This window comes from Oncorhynchus kisutch, linkage group LG26 (assembly GCF_002021735.2).
Source record: "Oncorhynchus kisutch isolate 150728-3 linkage group LG26, Okis_V2, whole genome shotgun sequence".
NCBI classification, from domain to species: Eukaryota; Metazoa; Chordata; class Actinopteri; order Salmoniformes; family Salmonidae; genus Oncorhynchus; species Oncorhynchus kisutch.
This window is the reverse complement of record NC_034199.2, coordinates 39,673,752-39,697,794: the sequence shown is the minus strand read 5'-3', so window position 1 is coordinate 39,697,794 and position 24,043 is coordinate 39,673,752. Positions and strand designations below refer to the sequence as shown.

The following is a 24,043-nucleotide window of genomic DNA, read 5'->3' as shown; positions in this document are numbered from 1 at the left end:
CTAGGATATTCTCCAGGCAACAGACTGAACACACACATGCATCATTAGCAAAGTGAAAGAGCAGGAAGGCCAGCATAGGGAGGGAGAGGGGCAGGAAGGTCAGCTCTAGGGAGGGAGAGGGGCAGGAAGGTCAGCTCTAGGGAGGGAGAGGGGCAGGAAGGTCAGCTCTAGGGAGGGAGAGGGGCAGGAAGGTCAGCTCTAGGGAGGGAGATGGGGCAGGAAGGTCAGCTCTAGGGAGGGAGAGGGACAGGAAGGTCAGCTCTAGGGATGGAGAGGGGCAGGAAGGTCAGCTCTAGGGAGGGAGAGGGGCAGGAAGGTCAGCTCTAGGGAGGGAGAGGGGCAGGAAGGTCAGCTCTAGGGAGGGAGAGGGGCAGGAAGGTCAGCTCTAGGGAGGGAGAGGGACAGGAAGGTCAGCTCTAGGGAGGGAGAGGGGCAGGAAGGTCAGCGCTAGGGAGGGAGAGAGGGGCCGGAAGGCCAGCGCTAGGGAGGGAGAGAGGGGCCGGAAGGCCAGCGCTAGGGAGGGAGAGAGAGGCCCGGAAGGCCAGCGCTAGGGAGGGAGAGAGAGGGGCAGGAAGGCCAGCTTGAGGGAGGGAGAGGGGCAGGAAGGCCAGCTTGAGGGAGGGAGAGGGGCAGGAAGGCCAGCTTGAGGGAGGGAGAGAGAGGGGCAGGAAGGCCAGTCTGAGGGAGGGAGGGAGAGAGAGGGGCAGGAGGGAGAGATCCAGAAGAGAGCTGTTAAATTCTTCAACCACCTAAAAGGAAGCGATTCCCAAACCTGTAAAAAAAAGCCATTACCTACAGAGAGATGAACCTGGAGAAGAGTCTCCTAATTAAGCTGGTCCTGGGGCTCTGTTCACAAACACAAACAGACCCCACAGAGCCCCAGAACAGCAACACAATTACACCCAACCAAATCATGAGAAAACAAAAAGACACATTGGAAAGAATTAACAAAAAAACTGAGCAAACTAGAATGCTATTTGGCAGATTACCTGACCACTGTGACTGACCCAAATTTAAGGAAAGCTTTGACAATGTACAGACTTCGTGAGCATAGCCTTACTATTGAGAATGGCTGCCGTGAACAGGCGTGGCTCTCTGGAAGACAGGCTATGTGCTCACTGCCCACAAAATGAAGTGGAAACTGAGCTGCATTTACTAACTTCCTGCCAAATGTATGACCATATTAGTATTACTCAGATCCACAAAGAATTTGAAAACAAGCCCAATTTTGATAAACTCCCATATCTACTGGGTGAAATTCCAGTGTGCCAACACAGCAGCAAGATTTGTGACCTGTTGCCACAAGAAAAGTGCAACCAGTGAAGAACAAACACCATTGTAAATACAACCCAAATTTGTTTTATTTTCCCTTTTGTACTTGAACTATTTTCACATCATTACAACACTGTATATAGACATAATATAACTTTTGTAATGTTTTTATTATTTTGTAATGTTTACTGTTCATTTTTGTTTATTTCACTTTTGTATATTGTCTACTTCACTTGCTTTGGCAATGTTTAACGTATGTTTCCCATGCCAATAAAGCCCCTTGAATTGAATTGAGAGGAGGGGCAGGCAGAGAGATACAGGCAGGCAGGCAGGCAGAGAGATACACTTATCTTGGTATTCTGCATTTCGCAATGTTTTGTCTTGCATACCTCGCAAGTGGAACCCCAAGACTATATCCACAAGAACAAGCAATCCCTGTACCATCAATTTAGTAAGATCTTGGTATGACATTTGTAAGTTATTTGGTCTGAAACAGGACTTGTCACCCAAAACACCCCTGTTGCAAAACAGACTCCTGCCAATGATCTTGGATAGCAACATGTTTCAACATTAGCATGAGAGGTGAACAAATCATATTGAACATTGTTATATAGATGGGGTCCTTATGTCATGTAGAACATTGTTATATAGATGGGGTACTTATGTCATGTAGAACATTGTTATATAGATGGGGTACTTATGTCATGTAGAACATTGTTATATAGATGGGGTCCTTATGTCATGTAGAACATTGTTATATAGATGGGGTACTTATATCATGTAGAACATTGTTATATAGATGGGGTACTTATGTCATGTAGAACATTGTTATATAGATGGGGTCCTTATGTCATGTAGAACATTGTTATATAGATGGGGTACTTATGTCATGTAGAACATTGTTATATAGATGGGGTACTTATGTCATGTAGAACATTGTTATATAGATGGGGTCCTTACAGTTGAAGTCGGAAGATTACATACACTTAGGTTGGAGTCATTAAAACTTGTTTTGCAACTACTCCACATATTTTTGTTAACAAACTATAGTTTTGGCAAGTTGGTTAGGACATCTCCTTTATGCATGACAAATGTCATTTTTCCAACAATTGTTGACAGACAGATTATTTCACTTGTAATTCACTGTATCACAATTCCAGTGGGTCAGACGTTTACATACACTAAGTTGACTGTGCCTTTAAACAGCTTGGAATATTCTCGAAAATTATGTCATGGCTTTAGAAGCTTCTGATAGGCTAATTGACATAATTTGAGTCAATTGGAGGTGTACCTGTGGATGTATTTCAAGGCCTACCTTCAAACTCAGTGCCTCTTTGCTTGACATCATGAGAAAATCAAAAGAAATCTGCCAAGACCCCAAAAAATTGTAGACCTCCCCAAGTCTGGTTCATCCTTGGGAGCAATTTCCAAATGCATGAAGGTACCACGTTCATCTGTACAAACAATAGTACGCAAGTGTAAACACCATGGGACCACGCAACCGTCATACCGCTCAGGAAGGAGATGCGTTCTCCTAGAGATGAACGTGCTTTGGTGCGAAAAGTGCAAATCAATCCCAGAACAGCAGCAAAGGACCTTGTGAAGATGCTGAAGGAAACAGGTACACAAGTATCTATATCCACAGTAAAAATGAGTCCTATATCAACCTAACCTGAAAGGTTGCTCAGCAAGGAAGAAGCCACTGCTCCAAAACCGCCATTAAAAAAAGCCAGACTACGGTTTGCAGCTGCACATGGGAACAAAGATCGTACTTTTTGGAGAAATGTCCTCTGCTCTGATGAAACAAAAATAGACCTCCCCAAGTCTGGTTCATCCTTGGGAGCAATTTCCAAATGCATGAAGGTACCACGTTCATCTGTACAAACAATAGTACGCAAGTGTAAACACCATGGGACCACGCAACCGTCATACCGCTCAGGAAGGAGATGCGTTCTCCTAGAGATGAACGTGCTTTGGTGCGAAAAGTGCAAATCAATCCCAGAACAGCAGCAAAGGACCTTGTGAAGATGCTGAAGGAAACAGGTACACAAGTATCTATATCCACAGTAAAAATGAGTCCTATATCAACCTAACCTGAAAGGTTGCTCAGCAAGGAAGAAGCCACTGCTCCAAAACCGCCATTAAAAAAAGCCAGACTACGGTTTGCAGCTGCACATGGGAACAAAGATCGTACTTTTTGGAGAAATGTCCTCTGCTCTGATGAAACAAAAATAGAACTGTTTGGCCATAATGACCATTTATGTTTGGAGGAAAAGGGGGGAGGCTTGCAAGCTGAAGGACACCATCCCAACCGTGAGGCACGGGGATAGCAGCATCATGAGGATGGAACATTTTGTGGATATATTAAAGAAACATCTCAAGACATCAGTCAAAAGCTTGGTCGCAAATGTGTCTTCCAAATGGACAATCACCCCAAACATACTTCCAAAGTCATGGCAAAATGGCTTTAAGGACAACACAGTCAAGATATTGGAGTGGCCATCACAAAACCCTGACCTCAATCCTATAGAAAATTTGTGGGCAGAACTGAAAAAGTGTGCGCGAGCAAGGAGGCCTACAAACCTGACTCAGTGACACCAGCTCTGTCAGGAGTAATGGGCCAAAATCCACCCAACTTATTGTGGGAAGCTTGTGGAAGGCTACCTGAAACGTTTGACCCAAGTTAAACAATTTAAAGGCGATGCTACCAAACACTAATTGAGTGTATGTAAACTTCTGACCCACTGGCAATGTGATGAAAGAAATAAAAGCTGAAATAAATCATTCTCTCTATTATTATTCTGAGATTTCACACTCTTAAAATGAAGTGGTGATCCTATCTGACCTAAAAAGGTCATTTTACTAGGATTAAATGTCAGGAATTGTGAAAAACTGAGTTTAAATGTATTTGGCTAAGGTGTATGTACATTTCTGACTTCAACTGTATGTCATTTGAGCAACTTAAAGATAAATACCATTTATCCAATAATCATTTATTTTATTATTTACAGTTGAAGTTTCTCAGAAGCACTTTGAGATATGACTTTACCAAACCTATTTAGTTTTGAAATACTACTCCATGATAACAATGACCCACATATTTATATCCAGAGTCATTGCTAATGCAACAATGCCCAAAACCAGATGTACATAAGTCAAGAGAGCGATGGGAATCCGATTTGAATCCTACAATTGATAAGGGTCTATGATTGGACCTATGCCACGATAGTGTGTCAGCGACCATCAACTCTAGATATAGACTTCTACATTACAACTTCCTCCACCAACTATATCTGACACCTCAGAGGTTACACCCTGAAATATCAGAAATGTGTTTTAGATGTGGAACAACTTGTCAGTGTACTAAATGACAAGCCTTCTGGCATGATGTTTGTGACTCCCTGGCCTTTATTATGGAGGCCCCTTTCCCTCTTGACCCTGAAATATGCCTTCTGGGTAACTTCACAAATATGAATTTGAGGAATAACTTCAAAATCAAATTGACAGAAATCACTCTTGCCACTGCAAGAAAATGTGTTGCATTGACATGGAAATCAGATTCCCCTCTCCCAATTACAAGACGGCTCTCTGAAATGAATACGTGTATTCATATGGAGAAGATTGCCTATGCTTTAAAACAAATAAATTCAACCACTTTGTGAAAATATGGCAACCCTTCCTGGTCTCTATGGAAACACATCCATTGAGGTTGGTGGATGTGAGCTTGTAGATTTGATGTAGCTATTGTCTCTCTGTAATGTACAGTTTTGTGTAAATGTTGGTATCTCTTGTCATTTGTCTTATTTAGTCATTAGTGTTATTACTATTACAACCTGCCATGTCATGCCCATATAAGGAGATGAATTACCCTGTGTTACTGTATTGCACTTGCTAAAAGCCCTCAGCTAATCATTCTACTAATGGAGAAGACTACAGTAAACGGGTTAGGAGTAGGTCTGGGGTTGAGAGTTCGCAACAACTTAGTCTAAGACTAGGATCAGCTTGGTAGGTATATTAACCAATAATGGGCAAATTCTACTGCTGGCTGCCTGGCACACAGCTAGACATAAATGTGAATAGCATGCCATGGATGCTGTCAGCCCCTATTCCAAGGGTGTCCATCCATGGTCATTAAAAACAGAGTTACAGTCAACTGGATACTCCAGTGTTATTTATTCAATCCATGCACCACTCAAGCATGATATTGCTCAGACAGCCTTATTAAGTGAGTAAACCACTATGCATGTCTAAGATGCAGAGGCATGGATCTGTTTTGGATGTGCATTATCGATTCCAGACAGCACACAACAACAGTGCTGGTGAGCTCTTACACTATGATGAGATTCATTCAGTATTAGTTATACACAAAAACAACAGGCTACCAGTTAAGTCATAGAAATGTTGCCTAAGCAATGAGCATGGGAGAAGCTCCATGTGAGTGGGTCTGGTCCAGCTGCTTTATCTAGTGTACTGTACATTATGTCCTCTGGTCCATAATCACAGAGACATCTGTATCACATTGTTGTTGGTGTAACTGCTCTCCTTATTCCCTGTAGGTACCAGTATTTCCTCCAGCTCAAACAGGACATCCTGACTGGAAGGTTAGTTCAGTTGGCTGTTCTTATTTACACAGGTTCAGCAGCACACTCACACACTGTTCTCATGGGCTAACACTGATTCTACCAGGCCAGCACGTTGACACACACTGTTCTAGTGGACTAACACTGATTCTACCAGGCCAGCACGCTGACAGTGTTCTAGTGGACTAACACTGATTCTACCAGGCCAGCACGCTGACACACACAGTCCACTAGAACAAACACTGATTCTACCGGGCCAGCACGCTGACACACTGTTCTAGTGGACTAACACTGATTCTACCAGGCCAGCACGCTGACACACTGTTCTAGTGGACTAACACTGATTATACCAAGCCAGGACGCTGACACACTGTTCTAGTGGACTAACACTGATTCTACCAGGCCAGCACGCTGACACACTTCTAGTGGAGTAACACTGATTCTACCGGGCCAGCACGCTGACACACTGTTCTAGTGGACTAACACTGATTCTACCAGGCCAGCACGCTGACACACTGTTCTAGTGGACTAACACTGATTCTACCAGACCAGCACGCTGACACACTGTTCTAGTGGACTAACACTGATTCTACCAGACCAGCACGCTGACACACTGTTCTAGTGGACTAACACTGATTCTACCAGGCCAGCACGCGGTTACACTACACTTTATTGGTAGCCACCATCAATAAAAGCTGTTGTAATGATTTTCCTATTGATCCAAATTAATTGTGGTGGTTTGTGTCCCACAGACTGCCCTGTCCGCACAACACTGCCGCACTCCTGGCGTCCTATGCTGTTCAATGTAAGTACCTGTTCTCCTGGCGTCCCATGCTGTTCAATGTAAGTACCTGTTCTCCTGGCGTCCCATGCTGTTCAATGTAAGTACCTGTTCTCCTGGTGTCCCATGCTGTTCAATGTAAGTACCTGTTCTCCTGGCGTCCCATGCTGTTCAATGTAAGTACCTGTTCTCCTGGCGTCCCATGTTGTTCTCCTGGCGTCCCATGCTGTTCAATGTAAGTACCCGTTCTCCTGGCCTGCTGCTAAAGATATGTAGCTACTTGTAGTTAATTCACACATTTGATCGCTCTGTTGCTTCATACAAGGCTACACAGTTTCTGGCCACTAGGCAACTCCAGCGTTTTTGTTGTGAGATGACTAGAAAGATGTGTGTTGTAAGCCTTTAGTTGAGAGTCAGTGTACTCACCAGGACTTCCCAATGGTCACTCTGTGTGTGCTGCCTTGCATAACTTTTTACGATGTCATATCCAATTTATTCTTTAATTCTCTCACCCCCCAAAAAAACAAGCAGTTTGCAGCGGAGCCTGAAATGGGCCATAATCCTCTCTTTATACCCTTGTTGCTTTTTTAATTGAATGAACCTTTATTTAACTAGGCAAGTCAGTTAAGAACAAATTCTTATTTCCAACGTTAGCAGGACATGGAGCGCTGTATACGGAACGCTATGCTAATCATTAGGCTGTTTCTCCCTATCTTTTGTCCCAGATTGATTTGTGTGGTATGACTTTTCTGTGCTGGTAGTGTGACTGGCCATTCGCCAAGCATGCTCAGGACAGCAAAGCACAGTATAGTGCAGCACACAACACAAGAGGGTGCGGAGAACAGGTTTATGGTAATGGCTGACGCAGAATGAGTAGAATGGTATCAAATACATCAAACACATGGTTTCCAGGTGTTTGATGCTATTATTATTACTCGGTAACCAACATTCTAGCTAATAAATTAGCACGCTGACTACTGTAACATGTTATCATAGTATAGCCTAGCCTAGCGGTCCACAGCTAGCATAGAGCCACAGCCTACCATTGTGATGGGCCCATTAGCCTGAGGAGTGTAGTTTACCAGCCTGTGTCACCAGATTGACCTGAATAATGGCTCCTGACAGATTGGAGAGGGGGATAGCCAATGGTCTGTCCACATTCAATCTGTCCACATCCCCACTTCAGTGGCCCGCTGAGGCTTGCCTCTCTCTCCAAACTCACCAGGGAGTCTCATGGCTATATAGGTCACTGGAGGGATTTGAACTGCACCTCTAACACAACCTGTGGGTGTCCATGTCCAGAATCTCACTTAGCTCAATGTCCCTCCCCAAGAGAAGGTTTTCATTTCATTGTAGCCATGGGGATCGTGGTATGAATCATTTTAGCTTCAATTCAGTTTCAAGATGATTCAATGCTGCTGGTCATTCGGTTAGTTTTACCAAATCAGTGAGGCTGGTCTAATTCGATCAAGAAATGCACTCTGCTGAAAGCTTTGGTGTTAGTGCTGTGTTGATATATATTTGCATACTGCTCATAAATCCATAGGCAATTGACCGGTTAGTTTTAACATTGTGGGTCTTTTTGTGTGGTGATTAGATCGAGAACTGTTTTGAATTGATCCGTTATGAGCCCTTGGTTAAAGGGATTTTCCCCCAGAGTCAGATTAAGTTGTTGCTGTCATATTTACGTCTCTGCGTTCAGTATGAACGAAGTTAGATGTAGTTTTGCAATCCAATGCTAACTAGCGTTAGCGCAATGACAGGAAGTCAAACTAGGCATGACTTCCTGTCAATACGCTAGTTACCAGTTGCGCGAACGCTAGGTGGCAACTTCCTTTAAAATGCACGCTGAGACATTGTCAAAATCACAAACTATCCATTTTAAAGCAGCAATCTGCAGTTGCTACATACATTTTTGGACTTATAAATGAGTTATAAATACCCATTGATTCTTGAATATAACTAATACAAGCTTGTTTTATTCCGATGTTTGTAAACAAACACTGTATAGCTTCAACATGTGTAAAAGTATACATGTTATATTGTATGGTCAGTCCTTGAATTCCTCAGCTTTTTCACAAAACCAGAGGCAAGGACACTGCTTTGTAATTGTTACAATGAAGGATTGGCCTTTTAAGAGGTCCACTCCAATGAATTGGTGTCTGTTTCACACACGACCACAAGCTAATGGATCTGAGGTACTCAGCTACTGTAGTGGTGGTTGGTGGTCCAAAGCTTCTCAACCCACTTGTGTATTTTATAGACAGACCTCATAACCAGGCTTTTGATTGAGGTTCTTGTATTCATTACTGCATTGATAGGCAATGGTTTGTCTGTCCAGTACCATATAGGCCTACTGTTTGCTGTGTGTGATATAGGCTATGTGTGTCGACTTAACTGTCTGTGTCCTATTGAATAGATTCTCTCTCTGTGTGTTGTGTAGCTGAGTTGGGAGACTACAGTGACTCGGAGCATGCTCCTGGCTACCTCTCAGAGTTCTGCTTCATCCCCAACCCACCACAAGGGTTCCACAAGGAGGTCACCAAACACCACCAACAGCACAGGTAGAGAGGCCCATCTTCATGCCCCAGGCACACATGTTCATTCACAGCTGTATACTTGTCACTTGTCTGCCCCAGCTCTTAAAGCAGACTATGTTTTCATGGTTTTATTGAGTGCATTTCCAGGCATGGTCTCACTACTGCTCCATCTTCTGTGCATGGATTACATGTGTTTGATTAGAGGATCCGTCTCCCTCTCATTTATCTCTCTCTCGTTCTCTCTACTTCTCAGTGGTCTGTCTTCTGCCCAGTCAGAGTTTAATTACCTGAACACAGCACGGACGCTGGAGCTGTACGGAGTGGAGTTGCACTATGCAAGGGTAAGGCTGCTCCCCTGTGTGTCTGTCACTGCTACAGTAGAAAGGGCACTTGTCATAGCAGCACTGATACCCATGTTCCATAAAGCTGTGCTTTAGCCCTAGAAAAGCATGTGCTTTCTAAGCCAGCAGGTACAAGTAGGTTGAGGCAGCGTACAGTAGTATGTAATTCCTCTGTCCCCAGCTGCCAGGCCCTCATGAAGCCTTTAAAGGGATGCTTTAGGATTTTGGCAATGAGACCCTTTATCTACTTACACAGAGTCAGATGAACTTGTGGACACCATTTTATTGTCTCTGTGTTCAGTATGAAGGAAGTTAGAGGTAGTTTTGTGAGCCAGTGCTAACTAGCGTTAGTGCAATGACTGGAAGTCTATGGGTATCTGCTAGCATGCTAGTAGCGAAGCTATCTCGAGCTTCCTTCATACTGGACACAGAGACATAAAAATGGTGTCCACAAGTTAATCTGACTCTGTAAGTAGATAAAGGGCCTCATTGCCAAAATCCTGAAGTATCCCTTTATAGCTGAGGAACAGCAGAACCACTGAGCCTTGACAAGCTGTGTCTGTGTGTCTGTGGACTAGGGAATCCACTAATCCAGCCATTGTCTGGAGTACAGAGATTTCCCTCATTGTCCGATTAGACAGACTTCTCTTTTTGTCCCAGATTGTGTGTGTGTGTGTGTGTGTGTGTGTGTGTGTGTGTGTGTGTGTGTGTGTGTGTGTGTGTGTGTGTGTGTGGTCTGTCTGTGTACTTTTATGTGCATGTTTGGGTGTCTTGGTCTGACTGTCTAGGTTTGGTTGTTTTTGTCTGGATAGTAGTTTGGTTCATAAGACAAAGCAGGTCACAAAATGATTGGTACAATGAGTGAATGGCAGATCTCAACTGAGGCCCAGCCACCATTGTCCATCTAGCCATTTTTGCTGTAGAATGATCATCACACTATTACAGTGAAGAGGTGGAGTGGTTGTGCCCCATTTTAAACTAGGGACTATATTGCCCCCCTACTGTTGTCATACCCTTACCCCCCCCCCCCCCCCCCACACACACACCCTGCCATAGAGAGATGGGGGGAGGGAGATGGGAGGATAGGGTCTGTGTCTGTACCCCCACCCTGCCATAGAGAGATGGGGGGAGGGAGATGGGAGGATAGGGTCTGTGTCTGTACCCCCACTCCTGCCATAAGGGGAGAGGGTCTGTGTCTGTACCCCCTCCAAAGCTTCCACCAGGCTGGCCCACTGTCAGGGTGCTTAGACACTTAATTTTCTCTCTCTGTCTCTGTGTGTGTGTTCCAGGATCAACGCAACACTGAGATTTTAATTGGGGTGATGTCAGCAGGGATCGTGGTTTACAAGAACAGGGTACGAATCAACTGCTTTCCCTGGTGAGTGACAAACTGGAGTCTTTTGATTCTGATACAAGATGAGGCGATTTGTAAATCCTATAATTAATTTGATCATTTGTGATCACACTGAGCGTCCACTTCGGTAGATTGTGTTACACATACAGTAAGCATTTAGAATGTCTAAGTAGGAAGAGGAAAGATGAGGATATGTATTTTTTTAATGTATATATTTTTTATTTGACCTTTTATTTAACTAGGCAAGACATTTAAGAACAAATTCTTATTTTCAATGACGGCCTAGGAACAGTGGGTTAACCTCTCTGGGATATGTGGGAAGGTAGCGTCCCAACTCGCCAACAGCCAGTGAAAGTGCAGGTCGCCAAATTCAAAACAACAAAAATCTCAATTAAAATTCCTCAAGCATACAAGAATTTTACTCAATTTTAAAGATAAAATTCTCTTTAATCCAGCCACAGTGTCTGATTTCAAAAAGGCTTTACAGCGAAAGCACCACAAACGATTGTTAGGTCACCACCAAGTCACAGAAAAACACAGCCATTTTTCCAGCCAAAGAGAGGAGTCACAAAAAGCACAAATAGAGATCAAATTAATAACTAACCTTTGATCTTCATCAGATGACACTCATAGGACTTCATGTTACACAATACATGTATGTTTTGTTCGCTGAAGTGCATATTTATATGAAAAAAATCTCATTTTACATTGGTGCGTTACGTTCAGTAGTTCTAAAACACAGTGATTGTGCAGAGAGCCACATCTATTTACAGAAATACTCATTATAAATGTTGATGAAAAACAAGTGTTATACATGGAATTAGAGATATACTTCTCCTTAATGCAACCGCTGTGTCAGATAAAAAATTTAAAAAAAATAAACGTTACGGAAAAAGCAAACCATGCAATAATCTGAGTACAGCATTCAGACAACAAAGCAGCCAAAAAGATATCTGCCATATTGTGTCGTCAACATTAGTCAGAAATGGCATTATAAATATTCACTTACCTTTGATGATCTTCATCAGAATGCACTCCCAGGAATCCCAGTTCCACAATAAATGTTTGATTTGTTCGATAAAGTTCATCAATTATGTCCAAATAGCTTCTTTTGTTAGGGTGTTTGGTAAACAAATCCAAACACGTGTTCAGGTCCAGCCGAACGTCAGACGAAAAGTTCAAAACGTTATATTACAGGTCGTAGAAACTTGTCAAACTAAGTATAGAATCAATCTTTAGGATGTTTTTATCATCAATCTTCAATAATGTTCCAACCGGAGAATTTCAATGTCTGTAGAAAAGCAATGGAACGAGAGCTAACTCTCTCTTGACCGCGCCTCACGAGCGTTGAGCACTCTGCCAGACACCTGGCTCAATCCCCTCTCATTCTCTCCCCCTTCATAGTAGAAGCCTGAAACAAAGTTCTAAAGACTGTTGACATGTAGTGGAAGCCTTAGGAAGTGCATTATGACCCCATTTACACTGTATATTGGAATGGCAAAGAGTTGAAAAACTACACACCTCTGATTGTCATCTGCCATATGAGTTCTGTTGTACTCACAGACATCATTCAAACAGTTTTAGAAACTTCAGAGTGTTTTCTATCCAAATATACTTATAATATGCATATATTTGCATCTGGGACAGAGTAGCAGGCAGTTTACTCTGGGCACCTTATTCATCCAAGCTACTCAATACTGCCCCCCTGTCACCAAGAAGATAACTGCCTTGTTCAGGGGCAGAATGACAGATTTTTGCCTTGTCAGCTCGGGGATTCGATCTTGCAACCTTTACGGTTACTAGTCCAACACTCTAAACACTAGGCTACCTGCCGCCCGTCTCCCTGGATACAGCCCTTGGCCGTGGTAGAGTATATCATTCCAGGTTGCAGAAGCATTCCGAGAAGTGTTAAAAAGGATTCTTCTAAGCACATCACATAACTGTTTTACACATTAATCTGTAAACTACAGATGATCATTCCTAGAATCCCAGAGCGGTTTAGGCTTTCATGTGGATTGTCTTTGAGGCCCAAAGATTTAATTCTTAGAAGTCTTTGATATTCAGCTGTGTTGGTGGGGCTACTGGAAGTGTGTGCCAGGGGTGGGAGAGCACAGCCCAAATCCCCACCAGACGAGTAATAATCCAACACACACACTGACACAGACACTTCCCCACCCCCCACTATCTCCTCACAGCACACATCCCCATTCTTAAAAGCCAGCTGCTTGCTGTAGCACAGGCAGCTCAGACGCTTTCCAGTCAGGCTAAATTTAGGGCTGCTAACAGTGGCGCGTTTCACAACAGCTGTCCTCCACTGTCAAGCGAGAAGGCTCGCTCCTATTGACCACTCTCTCTGTTTGGCTTGCCTGCCAATACTATTAAAAGGTGATGCACAACGTTACTCCTCTCAGAAAGCAGAGGGGTCCGGTATCTAAGAGAGATGTGTGAATTCTAGCCTCTCCCATTTATGTCCACAACGGGCTGACAAATGAGCGATATTAGATGACGCTGTCTTAGAGAGAGTGTGTGAATTTAAAATATATTTATCTGAGCTGTGAGTCATGTAGAAGGGCTGTAGGGGGAGTTGAGAGGGGGAAGGGAGAGGAGAGGGGGATTAGTTTTGATGGGGAGACAGCTGCTCTCTGCAGCAACGGCTCTGATTTGAGCCATGAAGGAAGGAGACCCTCTGCAGTGACACACATTGTGACGCAATTTCTGTGTATTTCTCACTCACCCCTTTCAGGTTGAAGATTGTGAAAATATTGTTCAAGTGCAAACAGTTCTTCGTTCAGCTCAGGAGAGAAGTGGTAGGTATTCAAGCCGTCGTTTTCAATGTCCTTATTTTGACAATAAAATGTGAATGTAAGGCGGGATCTACTAATCTAGCAGCAATGTGTTTTATACAGTAGGAATGATGACTTACCCAGCAGAAAACACAGCAGTGAACACAGCCACAGGTTCTGCCTCAGCTTGTGTAACTGTGCTTCCCTGCCATTAGTGTCCCCAAACCAGATCCAGTTGTCTGGCTCTTCCTCAGGGAGGAAACTAGCTAGCACTGCTAATGGACCACCTACCACTGGTCCAGTCCCTCATCACTCCACAGGCACCATATCAATCTGAAACAACCAAGCTTAGACATGAACAACATTAACTGCCCCCTCACCCAGACCCAGTGTCCATATTTGTTTATTTGATGAACTGGTTTTCTGGCATAATCACCGGCCTGCTCCGCCACTGACTGTCACTGAAATCTGGAAGAGCAACAGAGGGAGAGCCTCTTAAATGCTTATTCATTATGAAGAATAGATAATGCATTTTGGGGGTGGAGGTGGGGAGCGTGATCTGAAAATGAATTGAAAGTGCTGCAGGCTCCCTCTCCTACTTCCTCTGTTCCATGGAATCTCAGGAAAAGATTCCCAAAACAGCCCCATCACCCCTCTCCCTCCCTGGTTTCATAATGGAGAAGGGGTTTTTCCAGGGCAGTTGTACTAAGAGCACTGCGGCCGTCGCCCAGCCTCCAGGGTGTCACTCGAACTGAATTATTCATGGTTTGCGTCCCAAATTTAACTCTAGTCCCTATGTAAGTGCACTACTTTTGACCAGGGCTTTGATCAAAGTAGTGCCATGTATAGGGAACAGGGTTCCATTTGGGACGCAGCCCCATGGAGATATGGGTCATGTGAGCGCGGGTCACTGCACATGCTTTAAAAAGCAACAACGAACCAGGAAATTCATTTCCCTCCTTTTACATTTTCCTCCTGTAGTAAGGAAAAGTAGTAAGTTGTTCCTGCAAGCAATATATATTTTATTATATACTATACATATATATGTGTATATCCACATATATATATATATATATATATATATATATATATATATATATATATATATATATATATGTGTGTGTGTGTGTGTGTGTGTGTGTATATATATATATATATATATATATATATATATATGTGTGTATATATATATATATATATATATATATATATATATATATATATGTGTGTGTGTGTGTGTGTGTGTGTGTGTGTGTATATATATATATATATATATATATATATATATATATATATATATGTGTATAGTATATAATAAAATATATGTGTATAAGTATTCAGACCCCTTGACTTTTCCACATTTTGTTACGTTACAGCCTTATCTGTAGATATATTTTAAAAAACATTTAAATATTCATAAATCTACACACAATATCCCATAATGGAAAGTGAAAACAGGTTTTTAGAAATACTTATTTCATTTAAGAATGATGGAGGCCAGTGTGTTCTTGGGGACTTCAATGCTGCAGAAATGTTTTGGTACCTTTCCCCAGATCTGTGCCTCGACACAATCCTGTCTCTGAAGTCTACGGACAATTCCTTCGATCTCATGGCTTGGTTTTTGCTCTGACATGCACTGTCAACTGTGGGACCTTTTATATAGACAGGTGTGTGCCTTTCCAAGTCATGTCCAATCAATTGAATTTACCAAAGGTGGACTCCAATCAAGTTGTAGAAACATCTCAAGGAGGATCAATGGAAACAGGATAAACCTGAGCTCAATTTCAAGTCTCATAGCAAAGGGTCTGAATACTTATGTAAATGTATATAGATTTATTTAAACATTTTTTAAATACATTTGCAAAACTTTTTACACCTGTTTTTGCTTTGTCATTATGTGGTATTGGGTGTACATTGATGATAGAAAAAATAAATGTAATACATTTTAGAATAAGGCTGTAACGTAGCAAAATGTGGATAAAGTCAATGGGTCTGAATACTTTCCGAATGCACTGTATATACACTATATACACCCCTTCAAATTACTGGATTCGGCTATATCCGTTGCTGACAGGTGTATAAAATCAAGCACACAGCCATGCAATCTCCATCGACTAACATTGCCTGTAAAATGTCTTTATTGAAGAGCTCAGTGACTTTCAACGTGGCACCGTTATAGGATGCCACCTTTCCAACAAGTCAGTTAAAAAAGAAATTGCTTCCTTGTTGGAGCTGCCCCGGTCAACTGTAAATGCTGTTATTGTGAAGTGGAAATGTCTAGGAGCAACAACGGCTCAGCCGTGAAGTGGTAGGCCACACAAGCTTATAGAACGGGACCGCTGAAGCGCGTAGCGTGTAAAAACATCTGTCCCTGGGTTGCAACACTCACTACTGAATTCCAAACTGCCCCTGGAAGCAGCTCCAGCACAAAATGTGTTCGTCAGGAGCTTCATGAAGTGGGTTTCCATGGCTGAGCAGCCGCACACAAACCTAAGATCACCATGTGCAATGCCAAGCTGGAGCGGTGTAAAGCTCTCGGCCATGGAAACACATTCTGTGGAGTGATAAATCACGCTTCACCATCTGGCAGTCTGACGGATGAATCTGGGTTTGACGGATGCCAGGAGAACGCTACCTGCCCGAATGCATATTGCCGACTGTAAAGTTTGGTGAAGGAATAATGGTCTGGGACTGTTTTTCCTGGTTCGGGCCACGCCCCTTAGTTCCAATGAAGGGAAATCTTAAAGCTACAGCATACAATGACATTCTAGATGATTCTGTGCTTCCAACTTTGTGGCAACAGTTTGGGGAAGGCCCTTTCTTGTTCCAACATGAAAATGCCCCCATACACAATGCAAGGTCCATACAGAAATGGTTTGTCGAGATCGGTGTCGAAGAACTTGAATGGCCTGCGCAGAACCCTGATCTCAACCCCATCGAACACCTTTGGGATGAATTGGAACACCGACTGCGAGCCAGGCCTAATCGCTTAACATTATCTGACCTCTTGGTGAGGCGAGGGGAGCTTTAGTCTACTGTACATGATGATGGTGTTGGTCAGATAACCTGCTTCTTTGACGACGTTTCAAGATGCTGAGAACCTGCTCTTCCTTGACGACGTTTCAAGATGCTGAGAACCTGCTCTTCCTTGACGACGTTTCAAGATGCTGAGAACCTGCTCTTCCTTGACGACGTTTCAAGATGCTGAGAACCTGCTCTTCCTTGACGACGTTTCAAGATGCTGAGAACCTGCTCTTCCTTGACGACGTTTCAAGATGCTGAGAACCTGCTCTTCCCTGACAACGATGCTGAGAACCTGCTCTTCCTTGACGATGTTTCAAGATGCTGAGAACCTGCTCTTCCTTGACGACGTTTCAAGATGCTGAGAACCTGCTCTTCCTTGACAACGATGCTGAGAACCTGCTCTTCCTTGACGATGTTTCAAGATGCTGAGAACCTGCTCTTCCTTGACGATGTTTCAAGATGCTGAGAACCTGCTCTTCCTTGACGATGTTTCAAGATGCTAGTGTGGACAGTCACAGCAAAGTAAACATATATATTTTTTAAAGGACGCTGAACCTTAACTGGTCTCTGTTTCTATAGAGTAGGCTCACAGGCTATATGAGCAGACATCTTACTAGAACATTATGCTATGGCTGTCTCTGAACATAATGACCCAAGTGGGAATGGGGACCACCATGTCTTCATGACGAGTGGCATGTTCCCTCAGGAAACACTGTGGAGGCTGAGGGAGGGGTATGGGGATGTGGCATGTGCCCTCAGGAAACACTGTGGAGGCTGAGGGAGGGGTATGGGGATGTGGCATGTGCCCTCAGGAAACACTGTGGAGGCTGAGGGAGGGTATGGGGATGTGGCATGTGCCCTCAGGAAACACTGTGGAGGCTGAGGGAGGGTATGGGGATGTGGCATGTTCCCTCAGGAAACACTGTGGAGGCTGAGGGAGGGGTATGGGGATGTTGGGGCTGCAGATAGAAATGAATTGTCTCGTGCGACAAACCTACCGGATCATGGTGGCTAATCCAACACATTCTATTTCCCCGTCTATGAACATGGCACTGTAGCATTGTCTTGACATCTGTGACCATAGGACCAAGATTTTAACTCAACACCTCACTAATGCCCCCCCCCCCCCCCCATAGTACACAATAAAGCCTATGGATTAAAGGGAATTGAATGATGTGTGGGAGGGTGGTCACATAACAGCAGCTCAGAATATATTGCTCTTAGTATAGGAACATGTTCTTTCTCATTATTGTTGTCCCTCACTCTGTCATTCTGTCTCTCCCTCACTCCTCTACTTTTTATCTCTCTCCCTCCCCCTACAGAATGAGACGAGGGAGACCTTGCTGGGGTTTAACATGGTGAGCTACAGAGCCTGTAAGAACCTATGGAAGACCTGTGTAGAGCATCACACCTTCTTCCGTCTGGACCGGCCTGTTCCCCCTCAGAAGAACTTCTTTGCCCACTATTTTACCCTGGGCTCCAAGTTTCGTTACTGGTAAGAGAAAATCCCCATTGCCACGGGTGCATGCATCAACCCATACACACTATACCTGCAAGGCACGAAGCACTGGCACTGAAATGTCAACACGGGTCAAAAATGTTTTCGAGGTCACGATGAGTGGCATCAACAGTCAGTGTTTGGGGAATTGTATTAGTGGTTGCCTATTGTGCTCTCATATTTGGGAAAAGTAGATGAATTATTAACGCAAACCCAAAACGGGGCTTGTTTTTCTTCAGTCCTTTCAAAACGCTTTTGGGGGAAAAAGGAGTTTTTCTATTATTCATATGGATTCACGTCTCAGATGGAGATTAGAAAGGGTACCAATCAAACAATCTGTTCATTGTTGAAGTACTTGAGCATTTGCTTTGAGCTGTGAAGGGGATGGGGGGGGGGGGTGGTAAGCGGGCGGTGAGATATACAGTTTGGGTGAAACAGAGTTGGGAGATTGTTGATGCATTTTTTTTTTAAAGCTCCAATTGGGATGTGAGTTTCAGCACAAAACAGCAGTTTGTAAAGATGTGGCTGAGTGTTACTAAAGTGATGGTTTGGATGTTGTTTGAACGTGTTCTATGCAGCGGGAGGACCGAGGTGCAGTCGGTGCAGTATGGCAAAGAGAAGGGGATCAAGAACAGGGTGTTTGCCAGGTAATACAACACAAAACTATACTATATATATGTACAGTGTCTATAGAATATCTACACCTCCCTTGAATTTCTGTACATTTTCTTGTTACATATTGGGATTAAAATTCATTAATTTTATTTTTTTTGTCAACGATCTACACATTTTAAAGATGAATGAAAAGCAAACCACTAGTATTCCTTGATCAAATAAGTTTCCACGCCCCTGAGTAAATGCATTTTAGAAACACCTTTGGCAGCAATTACAGATGTGAGTCTACTTAGATAAGTCTCTAAGAGCTTTGCACACCTGGATTGTGCAATATTTGCCCATTTTGTTCAAGGTGTTAGGGATCTTGACATAGATTTTCAAGCAGATTTATGTCAAAACTGTAACTTGACCACTCAGGAACATTCACTGTCTTCTTGGAAAGTAACTCCAGTGTAGATGTGGCTTTGTGCTGTAGGTTATTGTCCTGCCGAAAGATGTACGTGTCTGCTGGCAAGCAGACTGGACCAGGTTTTTCTCTGGGATTTTGCCTGTGCTTAGCTCCATCCCTTGTCTTTTCATCCTGAAAAACTCCCCAGTCTTTGCCGATGACAAGCATACCCATACCATGATGCAGCCACCACCATGCTTGAAAATAAGTAGTGGGGTACTCAGTGATGTGGTGGATTCGCCCCAAACATAAGGCTTTGCATTTAGGCCATTTTTTTGTTGCAGTATTACTTTAGTGCCTCTTTGCATACATTTTAATGTTTTGGAATATTCTATATATCAGTGTTCTCCTTTTCACGCTGTCATTTAGGTAATTATTGTGGAGTCACTACAATGTTGATCCATCCTCAGTTTTCTCCCATCACAGCCATTGAACTCTGTACATGTTTTAAAATCACCAATGGCCTCAAGGTGACAACCTTAAGCAGTTTCCTTCCTGTCCTGCCGCTCAGATCAGAAAGTCAACTGCATCTTTGATGTGTCTGGGTGGTTTAAAATATATTGTCTTCAGCATGATTATTAACTTGACCATGCTTAAAGATATATTCAATGTTTGATTTGTTATTGTAACCCATCTACCAATCGCTGCCCTTGTTTATGAGGCTTTCCAAAAGCTCCCTGGTCTTTAGTTGAATCAATGCTTGAAAGTCAATACTTGACTGATGGACCTTACAGATGTATGTATGGGGGGCAGATGGTAGGGGTAGTCCAATCAACAATCATGTTAATCCCTATTATTTCACAGGGAGTGAGTCCATAAAACTTATTGTGTGTGATTGATTAAGCCACATTTTTACTTCTGAACTCATTTATGCCTAAACGAAAGGGGTGAATACTTACGCAATGACTATTTTAGTTATTACATTTTTTATTAATATTAATATTTAGAATTGCTCTTTTCACGTTAACATTATGGGGTATTTTGTGTAGCTCAATGACAAAAAAAAAACAATTTTATCTGTTTCAGTCCCACTTTGTAATGCAACAAAATGTGAAAAAGGGGGATGTGGACTTTGTATAGGCCCTGTATTTATGGTTTATGCATGTATCTCTGCTATTAAGTCCTCTGTCAAAACAAGTATGACAGCTCTATGTTAATGCACAGAGAATTAGTGATGTTGATGTGCCAATCATCACATCCTGGAGGTGCTGTAGGATGAATTAGTGATACTGATGGGCCAATCATCACATCCTGGAGGTGCTGTAGGATGAATTAGTGATACTGATGGGCCAATCATCACATCCTGGAGGTGCTGTAGGATGAATTAGTGATACTGATGTGCCAATCATCACATCCTGGAGGTGGGGTAGGATGAATTAGTGATACTGATGGGCCAATCATCACATCCTGGAGGTGCTGTAGGATGAATTAGTGATACTGATGGGCCAATCATCACATCCTAGTCTCACGGATTCTGTCTTTATCGCTGAGCTGTGTGTAAGTCATATTCATCTGGGCTTTAGACTGGGGTGTTTCACCTCTCTGGCTGGGTCTGACATGGCGCCCTGTTCCCTATATAGTGCATTACTTTCCCCCCGAATTCCTATCCAGACCCTGGTCAAAGGTAGTGCCCTATCTAGGGAATAGGGCTGTAGTGCACTATCTAGGGAATAGGGCTGTAGTGCACTATCTAGGGAATAGGGCTGTAGTGCCCTATATAGGGAATAGGGCTGTAGTGCACTATCTAGGGAATAGGGCTGTAGTATAAAGTAGTGCACTATATAGGAAATAGGGCTGTAGTATAAAGTAGTGCCCTATATAGGGAAAAGGGCTGTAGTCTAAAGTAGTGCCCTATATAGGGAAAAGGGCTGTAGTATAAAGTAGTGCCCTATATAGGGAATAGGGCTGTAGTATAAAGTAGTGCCCTATATAGGGAATGGGGCTGTAGTATAAAGTAGTGCACTATATAGGAAATAGGGCTGTAGTATAAAGTAGTGCCCTATATACGGAATAGGGCTGTAGTATAAAGTAGTGCCCTATATAGGGAATAGGGCTGTAGTATAAAGTAGTGCACTATATAGGAAATAGGGCTGTAGTATAAAGTAGTGCCCTATATAGGGAATAGGGCTGTAGTCTAAAGTAGTGCCCTATATAGGGAATAGGGCTGTAGTATAAAGTAGCGCCCTATATAGGGAATAGGGCTGTAGTCTAAAGTAGTGCCCTATATAGGGAATAGGGCTGTAGTATAAAGTAGTGCCCTATATAGGGAATAGGGCTGTAGTATAAAGTGGTGCCCTATATAGGGAATAGGGCTGTAGTATAAAGTAGTGCACTATATAGGGAATAGGGCTGTAGTATAAAGTAGTGCACTATATGGGGAATAGGGCTGTAGTATAAAGTAGTCCCCTATATAGGGAATAGGGCTGTAGTATAAAGTAGTGCACTATATAGGGAATAGGGCTGTAGTGCACTATATAGGGAATAGGGCTGTAGTATAAAGTAGTGCCCTATATAGGGAATAGGGCTGTAGTATAAAGTAGTGCACTATATAGGGAATAGGGCTGTAGTGCACTATATAGGGAATAGGGCTGTAGTATAAAGTAGTGCCCTATATAGGGAATAGGGCTGTAGTATAAAGTAGTGCACTATATAGGGAATAGGGTGTCTTTTCAGCCACACCCTCTGTCTTCCTTATCACAAAGTCAGCACTATCACATCCTCATAAACTCTGTCACTTGGCTAATTATATTTCCTATTTGAGTAGGTCTCCCAGTAAGCCCATGGCCAGGAAGTTGATGTGCGGTACAGACTGGGAGGCGGTGAGCAGGAACAGCCTATCAGACGAGAGGCTGGAGACCCAGAGCCTGCCTACACGCTCCCCACCCGGTACCCCTAACCAGTGAGTTCCTGGCTGTCACTCCTCCTTATATACCCTGTCCTAATATAATGCACACACCTCCGAGAGGGAGACACGCTGTGAGGGAGTCCCAGTTCCAATACCATCAGAAATGGAAGTCACACTTTTCATAGCATGGGCTAAAACAAAAGGAATTGTACACTTTCAAATGTATCACAGAAGCTGGGTAAAACATAATAGAATCAAACCAACAATGGAAGTCTTCAAACAGTGTGGAATACCGTACATTCATTTGCTTTGATTCCACACACAATTCTCCTAACCACCATGTGTGTGTGTGTGTGTGTGTGTGTGTGTGTGTGTGCAGCCGGAACTCGTTGTTCGTACAGGAGGGGACGCGGATGCGCCCGTTGTCGGTTGGGCACCTGGTGGACCACATGATCCACACCTCGCCTAGTCTCCCAGTCTTCTCCAATCACAAATCAGCGTCCTCCATCCAGGCCAACTCTATCAGTCTGGACTCCAGCCCGTAAGTCTGCTGCCACACACACCAATCACAAGTCAGCCTCGTCCACTCACACCAACTCAATCAGTCTGGACCTCGAGTGGACACTGGACACACTGCAGTAGTCAGGAAGGTGAGAGGTGTGGTGGTTATCAGTGGCCCTGTTGATATGACTGTAGGATCTGACCAGGAACAACTGGGGCCGCTAGTTGTAGCCCAGTACGAGATACTAGGCCTACATTAGAACAATATGCACCATGGGACTGCTCTAAACAAGACTGACAATCTAATGGAAGTTGTCTCTGACCAGCTCTTCCCTGTCTGTCAAACACCACCATAGCTGTTAATGAGGGTGAAAGTTGGTGCCTGTGACTATATTCCACTGTTAAAGTCTCCACTAAAGCCACGGTCTAAAAATCAATGGAAGCCACATTTTAATTGGACATGACAGTACCAGTGCCATGGTGTCTGCTCCCACTTCTGAAACGGCTGCTTTTTAAAAGTTATCCTTTTTAACGGTTGGCTTGTGTGTCTGTGGCTTGCAATTACAGTTCACACCCTTTCCCAAATGTCATTTTAATGGGCTTAAATGGAAACAGAGCCTTTGAACGCGGACTATAAACAGTGTTTACAGCTCTGGGGGCATGGAGGGGGTTCAGCAGGGCTGGGATGGAGCACGGTGGGGGGTGGTAGACACATTCAAATGAGGCCTGTCTCTGACTCAGTGCAGTATTACCCGCCTTGGGTCAAACTTCCCCCGGCCCGTGGCTGTAGTCTACTGCACTGGTAGTCCACGGATATCTGAGGGTAGCCTAACAGTAGAGCCTAACCCAGCATGACGTGTGAGCGTGACCTAACCCCTGGTGACTCTACTGTAGCAGTGTAACGTGTGAGAGTGACCTAACCCCTGGTGACTCTACTGTAGCAGTGTAACGTGTGGGAGTGACCTAACCCCTGGTGACTCTACTGTAGCAGTGTGATGTGTGGGAGTGTCCTAACCCCTAGTGACTCTACTGTAGCAGTGTGACAGTGACCTAACCCCTGGTGACTCTACTGTAGCAGTGTGACAGTGACCTAACCCCTGGTGACTCGACTGTAGCAGTGTGAGAGTGACCTAACCCCTGGTGACTCTACTGTAGCAGTGTGACAGTGACCTAACCCCTGGTGACTCTACTTTAGCAGTGTGAGAGTGACCTAACCTCTGGTGACTCTACTGTAGCAGTGTGAGAGTGACCTAACCCCTGGTGACTCTACTGTAGGAGTGTGAGAGTGACCTAACCCCTGGTGACTCGACTGTAGCAGTGTGACAGTGACCTAACCCCTGGTGACTCTACTGTAGCAGAGTGACGTGTGAGAGTGACCTAACCTCTGGTGACTCTACTGTAGCAGAGTGACGTGTGAGAGTGACCTAACCCCTGGTGACTCTACTGTAGCAGTGTGAGAGT

General features: G+C 43.7%; 1 protein-coding gene across 3 annotated transcripts in view; it reads left to right on the top strand.

The window, feature by feature from the left end:
• The window catches only part of LOC109870855 (tyrosine-protein phosphatase non-receptor type 4-like), a 101,946-nt gene that overhangs the window by 49,461 nt on the left and 28,442 nt on the right, over window positions 1-24,043 (top strand). For all 3 annotated transcript variants that reach the window (XR_002252230.2, XM_020461528.2, XM_020461530.2), the window contains exons 6-15: window positions 5,829-5,873; window positions 6,605-6,657; window positions 9,077-9,197; window positions 9,427-9,514; window positions 10,804-10,892; window positions 13,612-13,675; window positions 17,998-18,170; window positions 18,752-18,820; window positions 22,001-22,135; window positions 22,461-22,622. Coding sequence is in view for 2 of the 3 variants with exons in the window: in XM_020461528.2 (XP_020317117.1) it covers window positions 5,829-5,873; window positions 6,605-6,657; window positions 9,077-9,197; window positions 9,427-9,514; window positions 10,804-10,892; window positions 13,612-13,675; window positions 17,998-18,170; window positions 18,752-18,820; window positions 22,001-22,135; window positions 22,461-22,622 (999 nt within the window). In the remaining variant the exon portion in view is untranslated. The remainder of the gene's footprint in view (window positions 1-5,828; window positions 5,874-6,604; window positions 6,658-9,076; window positions 9,198-9,426; window positions 9,515-10,803; window positions 10,893-13,611; window positions 13,676-17,997; window positions 18,171-18,751; window positions 18,821-22,000; window positions 22,136-22,460; window positions 22,623-24,043) is intronic.